The 25,051-nt window shown below is 31.6% G+C and overlaps 6 protein-coding genes across 7 annotated transcripts in view; 4 read left to right on the plus strand and 2 right to left on the minus strand.

Annotated features, from left to right (window-relative positions):
• The window catches only part of LOC136983648 (calmodulin-lysine N-methyltransferase), a 42,232-nt gene extending 40,787 nt beyond the window's left edge, over positions 1 to 1,445 (plus strand). For both annotated transcript variants that reach the window (XM_067280449.1, XM_067280450.1), the window contains exon 12: positions 201 to 1,445. The gene's annotated coding sequence lies outside the window, so the exon portion shown is untranslated. The remainder of the gene's footprint in view (positions 1 to 200) is intronic.
• A 3,746-nt stretch (positions 1,446 to 5,191) lies between these two features.
• On the minus strand, positions 5,192 to 12,199 carry mRpL49 (mitochondrial ribosomal protein L49). The gene is made up of 4 exons (XM_067280453.1): positions 12,088 to 12,199; positions 11,624 to 11,807; positions 6,336 to 6,463; positions 5,192 to 5,482 (listed from the first exon to the last, which is right to left on the minus strand). Exons 1-4 carry the CDS (start codon positions 12,181 to 12,183, stop codon positions 5,336 to 5,338), a joined length of 555 nt encoding a protein of 184 aa, XP_067136554.1. The 5' UTR covers positions 12,184 to 12,199; the 3' UTR covers positions 5,192 to 5,335.
• A 2,198-nt stretch (positions 12,200 to 14,397) lies between these two features.
• LOC136983594 (uncharacterized) lies at positions 14,398 to 14,901 on the plus strand. The gene has a single exon (XM_067280384.1). It carries the CDS (start codon positions 14,398 to 14,400, stop codon positions 14,899 to 14,901), a length of 504 nt encoding a protein of 167 aa, XP_067136485.1.
• A 1,012-nt stretch (positions 14,902 to 15,913) lies between these two features.
• LOC136983596 (calmodulin-like) lies at positions 15,914 to 16,366 on the plus strand. Its single transcript, XM_067280386.1, has one exon. It carries the CDS (start codon positions 15,914 to 15,916, stop codon positions 16,364 to 16,366), a length of 453 nt encoding a protein of 150 aa, XP_067136487.1.
• A 2,559-nt stretch (positions 16,367 to 18,925) lies between these two features.
• On the minus strand, positions 18,926 to 23,472 carry LOC136983650 (putative glutathione-specific gamma-glutamylcyclotransferase 2). Its single transcript, XM_067280452.1, is given in 4 exon segments — positions 18,926 to 19,263; positions 19,266 to 19,362; positions 23,106 to 23,147; positions 23,252 to 23,472. Coding segments are annotated over 4 exon segments (576 nt in total). The 5' UTR covers positions 23,408 to 23,472; the 3' UTR covers positions 18,926 to 18,982.
• Positions 23,473 to 23,585: 113 nt separating this feature from the next.
• LOC136983637 (uncharacterized) overlaps positions 23,586 to 25,051 on the plus strand; it is an 82,704-nt gene continuing 81,238 nt past the window's right edge. The window contains exon 1 of the mRNA XM_067280436.1: positions 23,586 to 23,772. Coding sequence (XP_067136537.1) covers positions 23,662 to 23,772 — 111 coding nt within the window. The 5' untranslated portion in view covers positions 23,586 to 23,661. The remainder of the gene's footprint in view (positions 23,773 to 25,051) is intronic.

Below are 25,051 nucleotides of genomic sequence, written 5' to 3' on the forward strand. Positions count from 1 at the left end.
ATAAAAAAAAAATCTAGTAAAGTAATATTGTCATTATCGTAACTATTTATTCTAGGATATAAAATTAAATTGTGTAGATGTGTTTTGTTTTGCTTGTATATTTTCTCAAAATTACTGAAACCTGTATATTTAATATATTATGTAACATTTCTTTAAAAAAAATAAAATATATATTATTATTATTATTTTGTATTTTATAGGTAGACTGGATGTAAATGGTTGTGGATCAAAGATATAACATATCTTTGGGAAATTTACTGCCCAGAAAGTTTTTGCTTATCATTTCCACATTGGATTCTTTTGGAGTATGAAGTATTTATTTACAAGCCAGATAAATTCCTTTTACCGTCACTGCAAATTTGAGTTATGCTTCAAATAGAATATATATGTATTTAGTGTTATTTACATGTGCAAATTTACTTTTCCTATTTATTAATATTGTTTTATAGATAAATATATTTATAATTGTTACGTGATAATTATAAGTTTACCTTGTAGATTGCATTATATTGCATTGTTTTGGCAGATCGTAAGCAAGTAACGAGAAAATGTTTTAAATAATATGTGAGAATTTTTTATATTTAATAATTAAAATTTTTATTACTTCTAGTCATTAATGCCAAAATATTTGATTTGCTGAATAACAATGCTATAATGCCATATATTTATTGTATTTTTAATTTATTCATGATTTGAATAACTTAAATTTATATTTAGTTGAACCAAAGACTTTATTTAATATTTATATTTTATAATTAATGCCAAATATTTTTTAAGAAATTAGTTAAGGTAAGCTCATTTTTTGCTAATGTAGAAAATCTTATGTAAGATTATTAACAAAACATGCAAGTTAATTTGAACATTAGTGTTTTAAATTGCTCCATTTGACACTGAAAATTTAGTGATTTTTGTTTTACACACAAAAATCTTTTCCACTTGTATATAAAAAATATCAAAAGTAATTGTTAGTGCATATGTGAATATTTTTGTCACATTACCAGTCCTTAATTCTATATCAAATTCGTCTAGTCGGAGTGATGAGTCGTCATTACTCACAAATTCAGTACCTTACATTAAGGATATTTTTTCCCTTATTAATAAAATCAGTAACAATTAAAATTTGCAGGCAACAAAATCACTTTCCTACTATATTCCTACAAAATCTCTCTCTCGCTCTCTCTATACAAATGAACTGACTTAGCAATAGAAAATTTTTATGGAACAAAAAAAAAGAATTGGAAATTTAAAAATTTTGAAATACTCTATTTAAATGTACGATCCGTTTCTTGAAAAAAAATCAAGTTTATTTGCTACATATCAAATATTTATACTATCAAAAATCGAGGGGAAAAAATATATTTTTTATGGCAGAAATTTAGAATTTCAAAAGTGGAACACACTTTCAAAAATTGTGTAAATTCGGGTCCAATAAATAGTATCCAAAACTAATGAATTATTTAAAAAGAATAAGAAATAGCATTAGATTTCTTTCGGAGCTGGATCGTTTCAGTCGAGTCTAATAAGAGGACGCAAAAAAAGTATCGATAAAATTTCCATTCCATTCCATTCACTTTTATCGTATTGCCTATAGTTCTTAGATCCTTCAAATTTCTCTATTTTATTTTGCCATTAAATATGCCAGCTTGTAAGTTTGAACAGTTTTCCATTCACAGAACGTGCCAAATTTTGCTAATAATTTAAAATTCACTTTATAGTTTGTAGTCAAATAATCACCTTTAAAATTTTTACATAGACATTTCTTAAAATAAATCAGATACACAACTGAAAGCTTTACCGCTTTTAGGATCGTTTGTAATTTTTTTAATGTTGAGTGCAATAAAATGCTACAAATTTTTAATAGAATTTACTATTTTAAAATTTTTGTTAGTTATAAATTTGAATTTTATGCAAGGTTTCATTAAAAAGTTACTATATTTTATTAACACAGTATATTCATTGTAATATTTCCACCTGTCATTTGATTGGATGTTAAGATTTTACGTAATATGTGAATATGTTAAAAATATATATTTATTTATTTATTTATTTATTTATTCTGAATTTATTTTTTACGTTGTATATAAAATATATAAGTTTATTTATTTCATAAACAATTGATGTTATCCTCTTCTATGTTCACTACTCATAATTTATTAAATAAAAGTTGATTTAAAAAAACTGAATCTGTTAATGCGTAGAACAAATAACATTTTTACAGTCAAATTAAACTTGGTACAGGAAATCATTTGGCATATTTGTACAGATATGTAAATCTTGGATAATTCAAAGTCACTACTTTTTTAGTCCCTTGAATTTCAGATTAATGAGGATTTCCTGTAGATCTAGATCTTTTATATTAAAATAGATTTACATATCCAAACGTGATAGAAAATTCATTTTGGTGCAATGTCTATTCTAGGCAATGGCTTTCATTGAATGCAATGGTTCTCGTCAGTTAATTGGTGAGAGGCTCAAAATAATTCCTGTCATTGATAAAGCAGTTGTTGGATCCCACCTAGAATCTGGTTTTGACCAAAAGAAGTGGGGCAACAATGGGAAGGATATCCTCTCATAAAACAAAATTAAATTGTAGTGAACTTGCAGAAAACAGAACTAATAATCGGGATATGGGAGCTGAGGATTTTTCCCTGGGCCTGGAGAAAACCTATGGGCCCGTAGTGATTTCCTACCCTTTTGGCATATACTGTTATTTTTGCTAACAGAAAATAAAAATCCTTAAGATTGCATTTTGTTAATAAAGAAACATTTTATATATTTCATTTGTTCAAAAAAGATGGCTAAAGGGCCCCACAACTGTGTAATTTGGAGCAGAAACTATAGTTTAGCAATGTATTCTGAAATTGTTCTGTTTCTATTAAGGTAAGTGATGCATACATCATGCACTTGGATGGGGGCCTCATCCCATTTTCACACGGAGGTGCAATTGATCTGCTGTGGCGGTGGATCATACAGAAGTGATGCCGACTGGAATCTTGCCGAGGCCAGCTCATTTGAACTGTCTCTCGAGACTCATTCTTTTTTCTTTCCTCTGGGGTTATGCAAAGGACTAATTCGTCAATAGTCTGGGGCAGAAAGATTGTATCTTTGGGATGTGCTCCGTAATACATATCTTTTATAGCTTTTGTCATCTGACAAATTTATAAAGATCGTACCTTACTTTTGGAACATGCCTTGTATCGATGCCATCCAAACCATCAACAGTGACATGCAATAACACGGCAGGAATCCAACCATCAAATCAATATCTGCAGAGTGACAAAAGGGAAGAATACTGAACACTTTATACATGTTAATTTTTACCATTTTACAGTGACAAATAAAAATTACTTGCCTACTTCATATCGATATTGTCATTTATTACTCTGACAATGACTTATCACATGTAAATTAACTTTATATGGTTCTTTTCGATGTTAAAATGATTTGTTTTCCCTACATTAAAAGTCAACAAACTGTAGATATGTATATATTCAAATAGGTTGTAGTCTAACCAAATATCTTTTTTCTTTAGTATTTTCATTACAACTTCAGATGCAATGTACAGTGGAACCTTGCATAACGAGCAAAACAAACAGTAAAAAATTGACTTGCTTAACGAGCAATGTTTCGCATGAGTGACAAGGAGGGGAAATCCCGGATTGTGTGAATGTTCCATCAGTCTGTGTTTAGCACTTGTTCCGCTAGCATCTTAGTGTCACTCGTGATCACACATATTACATGAAAACATCGACAATCATAGCCCATTATATAATAAACACATCATCTCATACTAAATTTAATGACCAATTCCAAATCAAATTTTTAAAATATTTAAATTAATTTTTAATTATAATTATTAAATTTAGTATGAGATGGCAGCATAACTGCTTACCTCTAGTCAAATTAATTTAATATTTAATTATAGCCTTTAATTTGGCATTTTTTATTGGACATATCTGTGATTTTTTTTTTTTTGTTTTCTGCAAATCGAATTTGCATTCCGGGTTGGTTCATTCCATGCTAGAAGAAAAGATATGATGATGATTCATGCTTCTTAACAATGTATATTGTGTAATTTTCTTTGAATAAACATTATACATATAATACTTGAATATTTTTCAGTATGGAACGCATTATCGTGTCTTACATTAATTTCTATGGGAAAAATGTTTCGCTTAACGAGTGTTTATGAGTAAGATTTTGGAACAAATTATGCTCGTTAAGCGAGGTTCCACTATATTAACCTAGTTGATATTTGCATTTTATATATTATATCTGGTAACTTCATTCTGATCTTGAAATATTTTCAAGTTATAGTCTTAACATTCACTTCCATCATTTTGAAATACAGTCAAACCTGTTTTTATGCGGTCTTTTTTTGGTGCGGTATAGTTGGCGACTAGTCTCGTGCGATTTGTCATGTCTCACGTTGACTTATTATAGCTAAATAAACTTATTATAGTAATAATATTGCATGAGTATGCAAAAAATGAAATAATTTACTTTTTAAGTCAACAAAACACCACCTGGACAAAAATATGTAAAACAGACGATAGACGAGATGATGCAGTCAAGTGCTGACATCTGTTGTCAATAAATTCTATTTCGTACGGTTTTGAGTTATTTTCTGTGTGACACTTTTTTTATGCGGTCCCTATTGACCACATAAAAAAAATATTTTTTAATTGTGTTGCGAAAACTATTTTTTATAGCCACTCGTGAAGTTTCGTGCATTTTTTTTATGCGGTCCCTATCCACCGCATAAAAACAGGTTTGACTGTACTACAATCTTTTTTTTAAATAATAATTAAAAAAAACTTGTAATAGAAAATCACTAATTTAATTGACATATTTCTATTAAAAATTTTAGTTGGCAATTTTCACATATTTTTTTAATAAAATATTATTATTATTGTGTTAATGTATTAACTAATTTAAAATTAGCTTTTTAGAAGAAAATGTTCGATGTTAAGAGAAATCAAATTGTTCTGCAAATTCACACAAAAATAAATTTCTATAATTGTATTTTCTTCAGAATTAGCACAAGGTGGCCATTGAGAACAAATCACACAAACCTACTTTTTCCATTCAAAAAAGGAATTCCCGTGTGATTTGTTCTCAGTGGCAACCTTGTGCTAATTCTGAAGGAAATACTACAAATTGAGAGAACAGTAAGCAATCAAATACTAAATTACTATAACTTTGGAAGTTTTATTTTACTGACAATAATGATTATGTTTACAGAATGAGTAAGAACTGTTTTGATTTTTCAAAATGTTGCACATGAAGAGAAAACTATAACAATGCAAATAAATTACAAAATATTAATTACTGCTCAAAATCCTTTATCATATAACCATTCCTTAATTCGCTCCACGTGATTGTCCCTTATTTCCAGACGACAGGTTACTTCATCTACACACATTCTTATTTTAAATTCACTATATGGTTGCAAGTATTCTCTTAGGTCTTGTGCAAGTTTCTGGAAATATTTATGATATTTTGTAAGTAAAAAAAAAATAATTGATATTCATTTAGAAAATTAAGGGAACCGATTCTTAATCAGACAATAAGAATATTCTCAAAGCACATACATGTGTAATTAAATTTTCATTTAAATTATAGAAAGAGACTCAAAAAAATTTAGTCTAAAACCATAACTTATTTCAATAATTAGTGGCATACTATTGTATTTTAAAAGCAAGACATTACATTTAGTCATCTCCCAATAAAATTTTATTGTAAACTAGCAGGTAGGCCTGGCATTGCTCGGGCAAAAGTAATGAAAGAAGATTATAGTCACAAAAGAAAGAGCGTAAAGTAATACTTAGTTTGTTGATGAAATTAAAATTATTTCTAAAAAAAAGGTCGAATTTGAAAATCGAATGTTCTAATATTGTTCGATTTTCATGACGTGTTCTGATTATATCGTTCGATTTTCATCGAATGTTCTAAAGAAGAAAGGTCAAGAAAAACTGAACTAATGCATTTAAATTTGAAAATTGAACATGTTCTTTCTTTTTTTCCTCCAGTGCCGGTAAATCTTGCACGTCACTTTCTCTTGTTCTCCATTGTTGATGGAAGTGTTAAGACTTAATCCTGTCCCTCTCCCCCGTGGGGAGGAATTTCGAAAAATCCCTTTTTAGTGTGCGTCCTCGTGACGTACCCTAACTGCGTACCAAATTTCAACTTTCAACGCCTACCATTTGGGCTCTGCACTGATTATTATTATTATTATTAACTCATCTCGATTATATATATAGATACCATTGTGTTGGTAATGTCTTAATTTAAAATTGGAAATGGTTTCTATAGTAATATTTACAAACACATACCCATATGTCACCTCTCACATTTTTAACCCTCGTGATATTATGTGGACCTTCTGGAACAACTCTCACGTAGACTGGCAACAGATGATTTCTTGTCCTGGCAATAAAGTATGGAAGATCGGGAACGACGTCTGTCAGAATTAAAATAGACTATAATTTCTATGCATTGCTGTCAAAATAAATTTGAATTAATAAAAAGTTCAATATCTGTATCGTACAACAGTAATTGAGAAATAAATTGTATTATTATTACAATGCACTGAACATCTGAAGTAAATAGTTGGTAAATGAATGTTTTCAAGCATAAAAACATATCATAATACAAGATTATTCTTATAAATACAACTTCAATAGCTAGTGAATACCAAAGAGAGAGCCATTTCGTAAGGTCGCTAATAGAAACTTTAAGGTAGTCGTAAAATTACAGGATTTTAAAAAACTATATAAAAGTAGACATCTATTTTACTTGTATGCCAAAACTGAAGATGTTTTCTTAATTTTGTTATGCAGAACTCATAATTATCAAAATTTTAAGAATGTTTCCAATGAAGAAATGTGTGTTGCACATAACACAAAAAGAAACTGTTTCTTTAGATCACACAGTTCTACAAAGAAAACACAATTTTCACAGGCAACTTCCATACTCCAAACAATAGTATTTTCACACATTGATGGCATGCCAGTTTAACTGAAGTTATAAAACATAATTAATTCATTGTTATAATGTAATCATCCTTCTTATACAAAATTATTCACTTTCATGCTTTGTTATTGGTATTGCGGACAGAATTTTACTTTTCTGCAGGCAACACTTGGCAGAATCGTGTGTTGTGTCAAGCAATAAAGATCATTCTGTCTATATATTATCAATTGTACGAAAATGCAGAGTAATCTATTTATTGCCAATTTATATGGATAAAATATATTTTTAAAAGTATCGTACAAATGCAATAGTAAATTATTATTCAAATATTAAACAACCTATTATAATGTGATATCACTTGCTGTCATTTAATTTACATCTTTGTTCGACAGATTAAATATTCATATTTGCAAAAGAATCCCAAAGATAACAGCATCGAATAAAGCAGAGTTTAATCTCAAGTTCAAAGATTCATTAATAAATGCATTGCCATTATCTGAAATTTTACTGTTTTAATATTAGTAAAACAGTGTAGAGTTTGTCAAAGAAACTTTTGTAATAAAAAGATTAGTTGTTAAAAATTAATGTAGAAATGTTGTCGTCTTGAAACTACAGTCTGTTAACAACACAACAAAAACACATCAAATATTTTCTTGAAATGAATTACTACATTAAAAATCATTTGTATGCAATTTTTAATAAATGCTCGAGTCTGTAAACAAATCTTTGAGTCCGACATCTCTGCATCCACACAAAATTAAAACATCTTGAATTGAGTATGGCTTTTACGTGTTTTGTTTCTCATCTAAACAAACCAATATATCACTTAAAGTGAGTCTCTTATTATGTTTGTATTTATTTATTATGTTAAATATAACAAAACATTGCAGCCAATAGAAGTATAAAATCAAATGGCCTCCTACAGTTCTGGATTATGAAACTTACAAGGGGAGAGCACGACCTGGGAAATTCACTTCGGAATGAGACTTGGTATATAGGTAGTACTCCTTTAGGATGTTTAATCCTCAAAACAAGAAAGTGCAATGGCCAGCCAATTTTAAGAAAAAGGCCTTTAAAAATTCAAGCCCAGCTTATGTACTAATAAGTTACGCTACGTCAGCAGCTGCTGAGCAGCTCAGTCGACATCGTTCTTGGCTGCCACCAAGTTGTTCAGAGTTCAAATCTCTGTCTCGATTAGTATTTTTTTTTTCTTTCTAAAAACTTTTGAATATATAAATATTAACTAAAATTTTGAATATATAAATATTAAAATTTTATTATAATAAATAATTTCATTTAAAAAAATGTTTAACACATATTACATGTCATTTTAATTATAATTATTAATATACTTATTAATTATTTTGTATTATCATCATCAACTGTTGGTAAACTGATAGTATCTTCATTCACAGACATTTTACTGTAAAATACTGAAACTATTTGTATTATGGTGTGATATATCACAGAACACTATGATCTCTTGGAAATCCAAAAGTAAACTGACACATTGTCTCCCAATATCAGGTCAGTCCATGCACATTTTTATGACCTTGAGAAAAATCTTGTTTTGCTGTTAAAAATGTCAGTCTAATGTGATACTTTTCACACTGAAGTGTTAAATTGGATCTCATTTATGTAATACTGTTGGAATTGGAAACATTTTAGTTGTTTATTTTTGTTAAAATGGAAGTAAAGGATGAATATAAGAGACATGTTTTATACTTTTTATTTTTAAGTGGTGAGAATTAATAAGAGTAGTAACCTTCAAAAAATTTGATACAATAGAATAATAAATGAAAACTGTTGTTCCATAACTAATTATTTATAACTATTATTATTAATTATTTTGTATTATTATAATTAAAATGACATGTAATATGTGTTAAACATTTTTTAAATAAAATTATTTATTATAATAAAATTTTAATATTTATATATTCAAAATACTTATTTTAAAAAATTTTTAGAAAGAAAAAAATAATAATAATACTAATCGAGACTGAGATTTGAACCCTAACGACTTGGTGGTAGCCAAGACCGATGTGGACTGAACTGCTCAGCAGCTGCTGACCTAGCGAAACTTATTAGTACATAAGCTGAGCTCGAATTTTTACAGGCCTTTTTCTTAAAATTGGCTGGCCATTGCACTTTCTTCTTTTGAGGATTGGACATCCTAAAGAAGTACTACCTATATACCAAGTCTCATCGCAAAGTGAATTTCTCAGGTCGTGCCCTCCCCTTGTTAGTTTAACAAATAACTGGAATTTATATTATTGAGCTGCAATTTTCAAATTAAAGACCTATAGATTCCCATGGTTGTCTGCCCTTCTTTAATCTTGAGAACAGAGTTAGATGGAAAACTTAGGGGCCAGAGGTTCAGATTAACTATATACAAACTTCTAGACTGGACCAGAAGTCACGTGATTTTTTTTACATTAAGATATTATTAAAAGTTGTAACCCAGCACTGTGATGATGTCACAATAAATAATTGCTCATTCTAGTTGTAGCACCTGGTCCTGGAACTAAAACTAAAACTAATACATGATAGCCAGATTTGAACTTATGTAAAAACTAATAATTCTGCTGTGTTCAAAAAGTATTGGAATGATTCATTTAATTTGCACATGTGCAGAGGGTGCCACTATCATTGTTTAGTACAACTTTCGTCAACACCTAGCAGCAATCCGTGTGTCGTCGTCATCCGTTTTCATTTGCAAATAAATGTTTTGTGTGAAGAATTTTTGCACTGTCAATTTTTCAAAATGCCAAGTGCAATTGAACAAAGAATGTGCAATAATTTTGTCTTTGCAATGTGTTCAAATGGCTGAGGAAATGTTTTATCCAGATGAATCGCTCTTAAAAGACACTGTAGATCCACGTTTCATCACCTGTAATACTTTCGACACCAAAACAGCTCAACAATCAAGTGAATGGTGCTCAAAAAGTAAAGTGAGACCAAAAAGACCATGTCGAAGTTGAGCATTCAATGCATTTCAAAAGATGCAGTGCAGTAGGGATTACTTTGGAGGGGACAAAATAAATTTGATAAATTCAAATCTTGCATTGTATTGAACCATTCCCAATATTTGATCACAAGGGTAAATGCAAAATTTTACTAAATTTTTTGTTTATTCATATCAAAATTGTATGTAAATAGAAGAAAAAGTTTGTCTGATAAACTTTCTAATCAGACGTATTTGAATGAATTAAAATGTTAAGGCAAATAAAAACTAAGTAATATTAATCTGTGTAATTCTATTACATAAGCTAGAATATCAGAGGATTGTAGAATCAGCCTAATTTTCTCATCACAAGTATGCACGATTCATAACTTGGACCAACCAACTTACACAAAGGATAATGATGATGATCCAAACTACTCATTAAAAGTTGAGATAATTCATATTCAAATCCAGGCTGTATAAGCAAATATCTTACAATCATCTGGTCAATTAATGCCAACTTAAAAAGTTGGCAAGGGCTCTTGCACTTTCCCAGCATTCATACGGAGTTAACAGATGTCTCTACCTCAAAATAATTCTTTTGCCCTTTTATAATAATTAACATTAAAAAAACATGATTTTTTAAACAAAATTTCATAAAAGTAAACCTATGTGAGGGGAAATATTATAGGCATTTACAATTTTTTGAACGAGTTTTCATTATTAAGTTTTATCCTACTCAAGATATAATCTCCAAAATTTATCATTATCAATGCCCTTATGTAGAAGCATACCTGCCAAATTCAAAATTTTTGGTCCATCGTGTCCTGACATATAAAGCAAAATATAAGTCAACACACAAACACAGAAATATCGTATGTGAATTTTTGTAATCGGAACCTTAAAACATACAGAAATGCAAAATACTCAGGGGGTCAAAATTTGACTAATTACCGTAATTCCACACAAATTAAAGAATGCCTTTATATGTGAAAACAGCCCAGTTTCGTATTTTTCAAATTTGCATCCTTGCCTCACTTATAACGACACGTTCTTATTTGTGCCAGCTTATTTTGCTTATCGGAGAACTGCACCGACATGTTAATGTAAATTAAATGTCAAGGAGGCAGTAATTATTTGGTGTCATCCCTGTAGTAACCACTATTAAATATAAAATGTGAATATTTAAAGAAAAATGCTTCTGAAAACATGTTTTTTAAATAGTTATTTTTTTTGTAGTTTGCAGAATATAGCACTTTTCCTCATCTGTAAGAGTCCATATGTAATCTCTTATATGTATGAAAATACAATTTAACACTTCTTGTCATTCCAGATAACAGCCAGGAAAGCAATAAATTATAAACAAAGCAAACAAAACCAATCTCCGGGACAATTTTACAGAAAGCAAACGTCTTCGACTGCATTAAAATGTCAACGATGCCCATTTAACATGGCCGAAAACGTTTAAAATTGTGCCAGAGATTGGTTTTGTTCGCTTCATTCATTAATTACACCCAGTTTTGAGTAGTGGAATGTAATAAACTATATATCTCCAGACACAACACAGCTATTTTAACAAAGGAGGAGAGTTTACTTGACTCGGGTCTATCCAAATATTAATTAAAATACCGTATCATTTCTTGTTATATATTAGTTATCATATTATTTTAAATCCATTTAGGAATCAATAATGGCATTTACCTGGCGCTTTCCTCCAACCTGCAACAGACGTATCTTTTATTGGAGCAAGTGGGACAGTTACTTTTTTGGCAAGCAATTTCTCTACATACTTCCAATGGTCTTTGACTTCTTCTACTTCTGTGTATTTTGGATCTGGATTCGATGCCCAAATACTTTTATCTGATATATTTGCAGATCGATGACACTAAAAATTCAAATTTACTCTCTTAATCAATATACGGTTAATGGCCAACCATACCATAATTACTGCCAACCAAATTATTAGAATAGGTTAGGTTATGTTAGAACGTGCGTCCCTACTGTTTCAGAGACGAGCCGCCATGTTCGCTACCATAGGTAACATTAACCCAATAATACTATTAACAATAGTGAAGCAATTATAAACTAATTAATTACATTTTACTTTATATAAGTTATTTCTTAAAAATTAAGGCAAATTAATAATAATTGAGATTTAAATTAACCTTTCTAAACGATGTAGTTGCTTTGTTTAAATTACTTTCAATAATTTTTGCAGAATTTCTTAGAAGAAACATCTTATGTGCTTCCACCCGAAGCATGCCTTCGTTCGTCGCCCTCTGGTGAGAAAAAACAATCACGCAAATATATATATTTTTTTTTTTAATGGGCGAAAAATGTTATTTTTATTGAATATGTGTCTCAAAATCTTATTTTATAAAATATTTATATATTATAATTATATAGACATATACGAATTATAATATTAATAAATATTATTTAAAATAAGTGCTCACACGAATTTCAGAGCTTGTTTTCAACGATAGACATATGAGGAACGCGGTAGACACGTAAACAAAGAGTTCTTCATTGACTTTATCGGTCTCTTCCGTGATGAAATAAGACGGAAACGGCCTCATCTCTGGCAACGAGAAAACTGGATTCTCCTTCATAACGCCTCGGCATATCACGCTCTCCTAGTTACAGAATATCTGATAAAACATCAGATACTTGTAGTTCTACAGTCTCATACACTGGATTCCGCTCCCAAAGACCTTACCTTTGTCTTCACGAAACTGAAAACTCAAGTAGGGGATCAGATTCAAGTCGGTACAAGCAGAGGCGAATCCACGGAGGCTACCAGGAGCTTAACTCCTCCTTATTCGAACTGCTTTTCTTCTTGTTTCACGCGATCCCAATTAGATTTTCATCCCTGCACCATGCATTATATATAATGCTGTATTTAATATTACTGCCAAAATTCGAGATGGAGTCAGAGCCGGAATCGAATTCGGAAAACGTCCGGAATTTCTTCACCCTATTCTACATTCCCGTGATGTAAAAAGAAACGGAAAATTCGGCAAATACACAAAAGTCGTCTTCAACTTTGCTATGATTTGGTATTGGTATTGTCATAGTGCGCCCCACGTCCAATCGTAATGGGTTAAAGTTGGACCTAAATCCCATGGTAAACTGATGCACGCGTAAAGGTAGATGCACACGTGGCTCACGAAAAAGCAGAATCGCAAAACGCCGTGGCCTCATATGCGAGAAACGTAAGCAATTTGTTTCTGGGCGCATGCGTTCGGCTTTCAAGATGGGAAAAAAGGGTACGCTACTTTTCTATTTATAGTTTGCTTTTATTATCAAGACTTCTGCGAAAGAAAAAGTGTGGGAAAAAAACATTTTTGTACGAAAAATTAAAATTATGAATTTTATGTGAAAATATATTTTAATATGCCTACATTCACCTCGCGCACGTTCGCATCTGTCTTAATTCAATTGGTTAGAATTTATACATTACAAGCAACGCGTTGAGTCATAAAATATGTAAAGAAATTACCTCGAATTCTTACAACATACAATGAGATTCGAGAAACTCTTTCGACATTTATTAATAAAAATCAATTATTTTACAACTTTTCGTAATCCATATCGAAAGTTTTATTAAATCATTACATTTTCTCCAAGATACAAATAATAAAAATAACTTTTTAAACAACATAAACCACTTTTAAAATATGTTTTATTCGTCTTATTTATTCAGAAATGTTATAAAAATTACTTTAAAAATTAATAATAATTTAAACCGAAACAGGCTCAACCTTTTTAAGGTACTTCATAGATACGGTTTCGTTAACCATCGGAGAAATGCTTCTAAAACTATGTCTTTCGTCTGGTGATTTATCCAAATTGGAAACTTTGGGCAAACATGCGTAAATTATAATTAAACCAAGAAAAATACCGAAACTTAAACAGAGAAAGACGATTCCTAACGTTGCCGTAGGCACGCATAGATATTGAGCTAATGATTGATACTTAAAAGTGTGTGACAAAATTATCATCAAACTTCCACAGACAAGTAAAAATGTCGCTATAATTCCGAGAGACAAATACACTTCGGGTAAAGAATTGCTTTTCTTGGAAGCTTTAGTATCGTTAATTGTAAACTTCATGTTTCTAAATAAAAATTACACAGTTTAAATACGTAAATTATGTGTAAAAAAATAAATAAATAACTCACCTATTATTCTAAATCGAGTAGAATTTGCAAAACGATCAATTTATTAGTTTAATTAACAAACATTTAGAAAAATCAAAATGATACGATACGCCTTTTCCTCTTACTTAACTCAGGAAGTATCGGTTCCACCCCTCGCAGGATGAGTGAACTCATCTCTTGAATTACTTGTTAGCACATTTACATAATTACACTTTTAATTAAATTGACTGAGATTTTAATTGCAACGATTCTAATTTTTGTAACAATTGCAAAATATTATGTATTATTTTCCCAATAACAATAACCTTAAACCATGGCCGAAAAGATGATGCGTCAAGAACTGGAAAGAGATAAGGTCGAAGAATTCGAAAATGATAATATTAGAGAGGTATTTTCCATATTTAACAGCGATGACGATTGTTTATCGGGTAACAATTTAAAAAAAGTCATGAAAATGGGCGATGTGGATCTTAGCGAGAAGGAAATTCGGGATATCATCAAGGCGGTCGATCCGTGCGGGAAAGGAAATATCAATTATGGCAAGTTGATATCCATGTTGGCCACAAAAATGAGAAAATCTGACGTTTCCAATGATGCCGATAACGTGATAATTGAAGCATTCAAGGTTTTCGATAAGGATAACAAAGGCATCGTCAAAGTATCCGATTTACTTCACTCTGTTTCGGGTCTGGAGCCGAAATTCAAGATGTATATGGAAGAATTGGTACTGAATGCCGATCCTAAGAAAAAGGGACAGTTCAACTATCACGAATTTATCCAAAAAATGCAAGGAAAATGGAAGAATTATTTAATTTAGATGCTTTGATTTTCAGTTTGAGGTTAATGGGCACATCAGATATACGCACAAAAAAAAAAAATTTAATATCGTCCGAGAGAACTTGATTATACTTAAGTAATTTTCGTATAAAACATTTAAAATTACCATTCGTGTATCATTTAACTACATTAATTCTCTTAAATTTATTTTCTCTACAAATATCTGATATTTAGCAAAATTACGAGTCTAATAAAGAGAAGTTTAAAAACTTAAATGCTGTCACGGTAATTTTTTACTCGTTAATATGTATTTATTTAACCCATTCCTTCTTTCGGAAACTAAGACGGCCCTTTTTAGCAAACCTATGGGAACGGACCACCCCAAAAATATGTGGAGATTTTAGACCCGCTCGGATACGATCCCGGGTCCTTAGAACGGTGGGCTCCCACTATAACTGCTCGACCACTCCGCCATCAAACTCAATTCAATATGTTGGATCAGAAAAACAATACAAATATAATCGTATGAAAATTTGTTCTCATACACACACACATATTTGCATACATCCCAATCTCTGGGGGACCCGGGATCGAAGCCGCACGAGTCGAAAAATCCCAAGGAATTTTTCGGGGGTGGTCCGTTTGGGTATGTCGGGCCCCGTCCCTCACCACCCGGCCGCCCCATTGTGGGCCTGGCTGAACCCATATGGATTTCCTTAAAGAGGCCCTCTTAGTGCCCACAGGGCGGAAAGAGTTTTAAAAAGCACCACTACCTTATAGGCTCACCAAATGAAGAAAGAAAAAACTAAGAATGGAGGACAAATTGTTCCGAAAAAAAAAACATTAAACGCGTGTTTGAATAGAGGAAGGACATGTCTTAAAGTCAAAATGTAGGACTCGTCCAAGGTCCTCGGGACAATAAAAGTTTTGAAATTAAATTGAAATCGGATAAAATCAAAACAATAGAATTTAAATGTTTAAAGCGCATAAAAATATTTGTTGCGACTTTATTATTGACAATTATTATACAAACAATATTGATCTTTAAAATCATGTCCGTCGAAATTCAAAAAACAAACGTTTCTCTGTTCAGTGAGCAGACAGTCGAAACGTTATCCATAAAGAACTTAAGAGATATTATGAAAGCCGCATCCATCGAACTGGAGGACGAAGAATTGAGAAAGATGATTAAAGAAGTGCAACGGAAACGGACACCAAACCGAGGAATCGATTTTCCTAAACTCTTACATTTAATGTCGATAAAAATTAAAAGTAACGATTTCGATGACGAAATAAAGAATGCTTTCAGAATATACGAAAAAGTAAATAAAGGGACGATCAGCGCCATAGAACTTCGTTATGTCATGAAGACCGTTTGGAGTAAAATAACCGAAGAAAATATCGAAAGGATGATCGAACTGGAAAAAGACGATAAAGGACATATTAATTACTGGGATTTCATTCAAAAATTACAAGCCAAATGGAAAAATCAACTGATTTTATAATTTTTATTACAAGTTAATCCGCCATTTTTTTAAAAACAAAATTGGTTTATGTTTAGTCTGTCTTGATTTCAATTCCTGCTACATAATGTGCATTTAAACAAAATTCTAATATATACATTCGTCTATAATAGATTATTTTAACAATAAAAAGTATATTCAAGTTTCTACAAGTGTTTCAAATTATAATTTTAGTAACTCTTAATTTATTCTCACCTATTTTTACCGGTGAATCGAATGTTCTTCGTCACGAATATCAACTTAAGTAGCGGTTGCAGAATAGCACGAGGCAAAAGACGTTGAAAATAGAATCACGTTGCCAATGTCCAGGGGCCACACATTAGGTAGGTCCTTGGGTTACTCGTGACTTCCATAACTTAACTTTATTACCTTTATTACTAACAGAAAATAAAATCTTTAAGACTGCTTTTTTTAAAACGCTTTTTGCCCTGTGGGCACTAAGAGGGCCTCTTTAAGCAAACCCATTATGGGTTCGGCCAAGCCCACAATGGGGCAGCCGGGTGGTGAGGGATGGGGCACGACATATCCGGACGGACCATCTTCCAAAAAATTCCTAGAGATTTCTCGACCCGTCCGGATTCGATCTCGGGTCCCCAGAGCGGTAGGCTGCCACCTTGATCCAGCCCTGTTAAGACTGCTTACGGCACTGCTGTAGATAATTTTCTTTTAATTTCCTTAATTGTCAACGAGCCTCTAGATCAGTGATTCTCAACTACTGTGCCGCGGCACTTTAGTGTGCCGTCAGTGCAAATACCCATACATAAGTGATGTCAGACAAATAGTTCAATTAGTTCTACCTACTTAGGGCGCGTTTGGAAATTGTAACCAGTGTTACTGGTAACTGCCGGTAGTTACCAAAGCATTTAGAAAACGTGACCTAAATAACCAACTCCGTTTGACGGCCGGATGGCCGAGTGGTCAAGGTGGCAGCCTACCGCTCTGGGGGACCCGGGATCGAATCCGAAAGGGTCGAATAATCCCCAGGAATTTTTCGGGGGGTGGTCCGTTCGGATATGTCGGGCCCCGTCCCTCACCACCCGGTCGCCCCATTGTGGGCCTGGCCGAACCCATAATGGGCCTTCTAAAAGAGGCCCACTTAGTGCCCACAGGGCGGAAAGAGTTAAAAAAAAAAAACCAACTCCGTTTAAGTCACTGTTATGACGTCACCGGTTGTCCTGCGGTACTTACCGAAGTAATTGTGTGTGCCACCAAATTTTTAAATTATTAAAATGTACCGTGACGAAAAAAGATTGAGAATCACTGCTCTAGATTAAGCTGCACTAGAAACCAGAAAACGTTGCGTGTAGCCTGAAGGCCCAGATTCCTTACGTAAGGATTAATTGAATAAGACAATTCAACACAGGCAAGTTCGCCTATATTGCGTTGCCTTATTCAATCAGGGGTGCCTTCTATGGAAAAGCGGCCCCTATTTCTGGGAACCCATAATGGGCTTGCAAAAAGAGGCCTTCTTAGTGCCTACAGGAGGGAGAGAGGGGACAAAAAATCACGGATTTGTTTGTAGATGTTAGCTACTCGGACACTGGTTGGCCAGGTATTTTAGGATTATTTTACAATATTGTTAGATATTTACTTCTAATCCCTTTTATAATGGCACACGAGTCCGCTTTTCGGATCGATTGACATTTTTCCATAACGAGAGTGAACAGTTGTTGAGTGAAAAGACCAGACGAATCATTCGGTATCGAACTCGCATGTTGATTTTCAGCTTGAATTTGCGCACATATCTCCAGAGATCGACGCTTTCGGCAAGTTTTAAATTCATCGGCCATTGTTCCCTTTAGAATAGCATGCAACGTTTGATGAAATTTATTGCCTTACTCGAAAACTAAAAAGGTTGAGTGTGTTGCCTGACAGGACACCCATTGTATACAAATCTGCTAATATAAACTATTTTGAATGTAAATTGTTTTTTAAAGCTTCTTTTACAATGTCAAGGGTGCAATATTAAATTTCACCGAGTATCTTCCGTTACTATTCTATACAATTGAATCGTTATTGTATACTATTGTATAATCCAATCCATTTTCCCATGATTTTCTTAAGGAATTATTTCGTTATTTAATTAATCAATTGCAACGGATTTTGATATATAAAACATAGTTTAATTAACGGGATAAGGCAACGCAACACATGGGCGATCTACCAAACGGAGAGCCATCCGGAAGGACCCTGGGAAACTATCCCCTATTTAGATATTAATCAAGCAAAAAACCCCCATATGGTCAGCTTGATCGGCCACGAACCCGCAATTATATTAATGTTCAGTGGTTTTATCCACTCGGTTACTGGTGGGCTTAATTAACGGGAATGTGTAAAAAAGAAAATACAATGAAAACGAGTGGGTAAACGTTTTATATTTGCACTTCATTCAAGAATCCATAACGCAATAAAATATGGAGAAACAAAATAAAAATCATATTTAATAATAAAAATTCCTGATTCCTGCACAATCATCCATTTAAAGAAATGGACGAACATTAAAGATTCAGAAGTTAAAGATGTAAAAGCATAAAAAAAATATTAAATTAAAATCCCAAATTTTAATAAATAAAAGTAGATCCGGCGATGTGGTTACATTTACTTAGATTTGTATTTATATTTGTTTACGAGTTTCTGAACTTCTGCATCCAGTTCGAATAGATGATCGTCGTTCGCTTCTGGTATCAGTTTTCTCATCGTTTCGGCTAAATTAAATAAATATTCGGTATTTTTACCGCTCGGGCCTTCGCTTTCGTAAATCTGTCGTGCCATTTCGTGAATCGGTGCGGGACCCAAAAAATAAGGGTTATTTTCGTTGCCGACGTATATTGTGAGATCGAATGATTCTACATTTCTGTCCTTCGGAAAGAATGTCACGTGACTTTTTCGTAACCGCCCTTTTCACGAAAATCTAAATGAGCTTTGACATATTCTGCATCTTCGGCTGATATCTTGTATGCGACTCCCCATACACGTGACTAAGAAAAAAAAAATTGAATAAGTTTATTGGAATTCGTAATCAATGAAACATATCACTACATACATTTTTCATGTAAAACATATCTTAGTCAATCGAAATTACAGGAAATAAGAATATTACTTTATATTTCTGGCTATAAAATACAATATAATAAAAATCATTTGATAAACAGGTATTGTACTGTACGTGTTTAAGAAATACAATGCAATTGTTGTAGAGCAGGGATCGGCAATCTATAGCATGCGTGCCAAACGTAGCACGCGGGCCGATTTTCAGTGGCACTCTGATTGAATAGAAATTAGTAAATGTTAAATTTTAATTACTAATTTTTGAAGTTCATTATAACCAGGCCAATTTTGATACTATATATAACAAAATTGGTAATCATGTCGGCACCCAGAATAACAGTTTAATTTAGGTTCGGCACAACACCGCTGAGAGGTTGCCGATCACTGTTCTAGAGTATTTCCTAGACAGCTTTTAAAAACTCTTTCTGCCATGTGGTCACACTGAGGTTTGGCTTATTTGTTTATGGCAACGTGACATGTGGGCAATACCTCCCAGGTCATTTATGGAAAATTGGCCCTTATTTAGGTGTTACTAAGGTGAAAAAACCCGGAAAATTCCATGTATCATGACCATCGGCCAGGCGCGAACCCACGACCGACTACCAGTATTCGGTGGTTTTATCTACTCGGCCCTTTGTGGGCACGGCACTAAGAGGGTCTTTTTTTTAGAAAGCCCATTATATATTTGGCCAGGCCCACAATGGGACAGCCAAGTGATGAGGGTCTGGACACGAATCCAGACGAACCACCCCGCCTAGTGATCCCGGGCCTCTCAAACGGACAGGTTGCCACAACTTTGTAACCAGTGGCACCAACTCAAATAAAGGAGCCAAATAAATATACCAGTCAAAAATATTTAAAAATATATAAATAAAAGTCGGTAAAAATGCTGCTGCTAATTTTAATGGCAACAAAATAAAAATAGTTTGTATGCAGCATAATATTAAAGCAGTGGTGCTGCACCAAAATGAAAATTATTTTATTATGAAAAATTTTTTAAAAAATGTACAGGCTATTGTCAAACATTGTTTTTAACTTTATGTAAAATATTTTCTGGAATAATAAAATCAGATAATTTGAAATTTCTGAATAATAAATAAAATCTAATGCACAGCAAAGCCTTTAGCATTGGTAGACCAATTCTGTTTCTTCACACTTCAAATAATTACAGCAGAGAAAACGCTCTCAGCTGAAAAATTGGATATTGGCAGTGATAGAAAATGCCATTTAAATTACTTTAATTAATTTATGATTTTTCGAAAAAATGCAAAAATTTAATTTTATTTAAAATGTAACGTCCTGCGCGACAGCTCGAGTCCACGCAAAATAAAGTTTCTTTAATTTCATAATAGCGAGGTTGAGGCCGAAGTTTTAAATGCGAAAACGTGTATGTCAGACGTTCGGCGCTGCTTTCCTGTAAGCCTGGAAGTTTGACAATGGTGTTGGAAAGTCAGTGGAATTATGCTTGAAGTTCCAAACGCCATTGTCAAACTTCTAGGCGTACAGGAAAGCGGCACCGAATGTCCGACGTACACGTTTTCGCGTTTAAAACTTCGGCCTCAACCTCGCTATTAATTTAACACGTAGCGACACGTGTAAAAGTACTAAGTTGTAATTTAAAATTTACACGATTTTCTACATTAGGAGCTTGATAATATTTCGTACATTAATTTTTCTTGCTGGCTTCTTTCTGAATTTGTAATGAGAGGTATTTTAAGTATATAAAGGATTTTTTACATACGTAAATGGGATTTTTGTTTCCTACGATCTAACAACACTGGTGAATAAATAGTTAATCTTGTTAATTCTGCTTAAATGTTAATCCTACTTAAAGTTTACAAGTGTGAATAGGGTTTAATATATTAAAGTCAATTAAGAATAATTTGAGTTTTTTTAAGTATGCCTAATATTGCAGCCCAATATGCACATATTGATTTGAGTTGGAATAAGGTAACACAATGTGACAGTGATCTGCCAAGTGGAAATACCTCAGTAGGATTTTCTATGGGAAACTGGTCCCTATTTAGGTGTTAGACACAGCTGGAAAACTACACGTGGCTAGCCCATTGGTCAGGCACAAACCCACAACTAAGTATGGTTTTATCCACTTGGCTATTATCAATACATTGATTTATTGATTATACGAATGGCTCTGATTTATACGTTAAAATTAATTTTAAATTAAAGTATAACCATCCTTCATGGATTATTAGAACGATAAACAATTCAGAAAATTATTTAAGTCAAATCAAGACAATAAAATATTTAAATGTAACATTTAAATAATAGAATATTTAAATATATTTAACATAATTAAGTATAAAATTGTGCTATCCAAACAAAGTCTTTTATTTGGTACATCTGTGAGTTCTAAGTTCAAATTTAAATATAAGAAGCAATACTTTTAAATTGTTGCAACAAAATACTTTCCACAAAATCCATTTTGTGGAAAGTATTGTAAATGTAAATGTAGTAAAAGTGATAAATAAATGTATTACTGTAATTATTGTTTATGTAATTTATATTCTATAAACTTTAAATAATTTCAAAATTAATAGAAACTTTATTAAAATATTTAATTATATATAAAATTTTATTAAAACATTTTCATTTTTTATGATATTTTGTCTGCAGTCTTTTGAATATTGAATATTTTATTTGAATTCTGGCATTTTTCCAACAGACTACAGTAATTATGAAAATATGTGATTGAAGTAGGCTATGTAAAATAATATAAAATTTAAAGAATACTTTTTATACAAAAGAAATAATTCAAAAATTAATAGGAATATATAAAATTTATTTTAACGAGTATTTTCTATTTTTATATTTTTTTTGAAATCATTAAAATTAGATAAAATTATTTTTATTAATAGTTCTCACAGGATAGCATTAGAGGAAACAGTCAAAATAAATAAGAATGGAATTTAAAGGAAAATATATCAATATAAATGTCACAGAAATTGATAAAAAATATTAAATGTAAATAATTTAGGCTTGTAGATAGGAAAGGGGGTATATAGTAATGAACCATAGCAAAAATACAAATAGGCTTACTGCCTGGTAAAGTGACTGGTAAGCAATGACAATCGGTTTGAAAGGAGTCAGGCTATGTCAGGCTTGCTTATCCAACTGCATTAAAGATGCTTTACAATGTAACACACCCCAAAAAACTCTCAATCTAATGTTTATTTTGTGAGCATTACTAGAATTTCCACAGCCCCATGAAAACTGTTGTCAAGCTTGACCCTGTGATTCTGATACATTGCTCTTAAAAAGGGAACAATTTATCCAATTGCAATATATTATATATATATATATATATAACATATTCATGCTGTTTTTATATAATAAAATTTTTTAAATTATATTTTGATTATTCATCCTTTTCTTATTGTTATATTTTTTATGTTACATTTGAAAAAATGATATGTAATATTCATAAATACAGCTAGTACAGTACAGTACAGTACATGTTGGAGACAATCTACTTAATAAATTATTTAATGCATTTTCTATATATGCTAATGATTTGTTGACCTATATATTTTTGTATACAATATACACAGTATACTGTACTTTATGTAGGAAAAAATACACCAAAATATATATTTATAATAAGCATTAACACACAATTTTCTTAATTATACACAATACAATAAATATAAATTACCTCAGGATCTGGAGATGAAATTAAAGTTACAACTCTTCCAGGCTAAAAATAAAGGAACTAATTTTAAAAACCGATTTAATTTAATTTCATAAATTTAATCGAATTATTAATGGAAAAAAGAGAAACTAAAATAAAACAGCAATAACCTTTCCTGGCACGCCGCGATGATCTTCGCTCCCTTGCCAGAATCTTCTCAAATAACCTTTGATATATCCGATCTCGTTCCTTTCGAAAGGAAAATCCACTTTCCACATCAAGGATCCATAACCGAAGATCCACATTTCAAACCCATTTCGAACCATTCGATCTCCCACAGCTGTAAGGTCACATGACGCGAAACGAGACGATAAATGTCCTCCATATCTTCCATATATAATTTATTTTTATACAACCGATCGTTAAATGTATTAATTTATTAATAATCCATAAAATACGTTACAGTAATTCGATATTGCAATAAGTCAAAAATCACCCTAGCGGCGGAACGAGGTAGACGTTAGTGTACGATGCGGAGTTAGATCAGATGCAACTTGTGGATCTGTGACGAGAAGATGAGATGGTTTCCCTGATCGGATTTATTAGTTTGGTGGGGATATTCACGCTCTGCATTCTTCTTTTACTGATATTCTTACTGAGTTCCAAGAAGTCTCAACTATGCGTAGATGACGTGAGTAATTGATTAATTAATTTTTCTCCCTCTTCTCATCCCCCGCATCCTATCAACAGATAGAAAGAGAAGAGAATGACATGAAAATATGGCCGATAATCAAATGTCAATGGAAGTATAAGAAATAAAATTACCATACGTTGTTTATATTTTATATTTCTCAATTGATTTGTTGATTTGATAACCTTATTTAATTTCTTAATAACTAGAATAAAGCTGAACAACATATTTTTATTTTTAAATTTTTATTACAAAATGAGAATTGTTTTTAGAATGTTTATTTTTAACTGTTTTTACAATACTGCAACACACTAAGTAAACATACTAGTTGTTATATTAATAGTAACAATACAGTATATATTCCTTTTAAAATTAAATATTAACTTTATCTGATTGAAATGTCAAACAGTATATCAATGCTTATATTGGATTTTGCTTAATGTAAACAATACATTTTTTTTTGTTCTATTTCGAGTGTTTTATCTTCTATCTATCTGGTAAATGACTACGTGACGACCTGGATGTTTTCCGCTGGAATCGTTTGAGTTTTATTTATGAACTGTTGTAAAAGAATGGGATGTGAAATAATATTCCTGAATATTATTTTATGTTACCATATAATAATATTGAGGAAACTTAGAAATATGTAATACTTCTAATTGTTAAAGAATTTTAAGTTCTTCTCTTGGTATTGTTTAATGGCTGAGATTGTGAGATACATTATAAGTGTTATAAGTTAACTTAAATTTATCAATCAATAAGAAAAAAAACACTCCATTTCTGCTTGGCACCTTAGTCAAATTATTAGGAAAAAATGCTAAATTCGAGAGCCAAAAGACATTGTTTCTAAATAAAAAATTTGTTTTGGCTGAATTTAGCATTTTTTTTATCAATTTTGTTACAATTAAGACTTGTGTAAAATCCAGTTGAATTACAAAAAATCAAAAATTTATCTTTATTACTAGTATTTATTATCTAGTATTATTATTATTATTATTATTATTATTATTTGTTTTTTTTTGTGGTAGTAGTGAAAATTCTTTCTCTCACCTAAATTTTGAGTGTGAAAGACTGAAAAGGAAAGAAGAAAATGGTTACATATTGTAAATAAATATATCTATGTTATCATATACCAAATTGTTGTTGGTAACAATTAAGCAATATGTTCATTTTGTAAACTGTTTAGTAAAATGAATTGTAATTTGATTGATTTAATGTTATTAATTGATTTGTTTACATTGTTCATATAAAATCTTAAATTCACATTTGTTAGTTTTTT

Source organism: Centruroides vittatus, unplaced genomic scaffold (genome assembly GCF_030686945.1).
Source record: "Centruroides vittatus isolate TY-2023 unplaced genomic scaffold, ASM3068694v2 contig_884, whole genome shotgun sequence".
NCBI lineage: Eukaryota > Metazoa > Arthropoda > Arachnida > Scorpiones > Buthidae > Centruroides > Centruroides vittatus.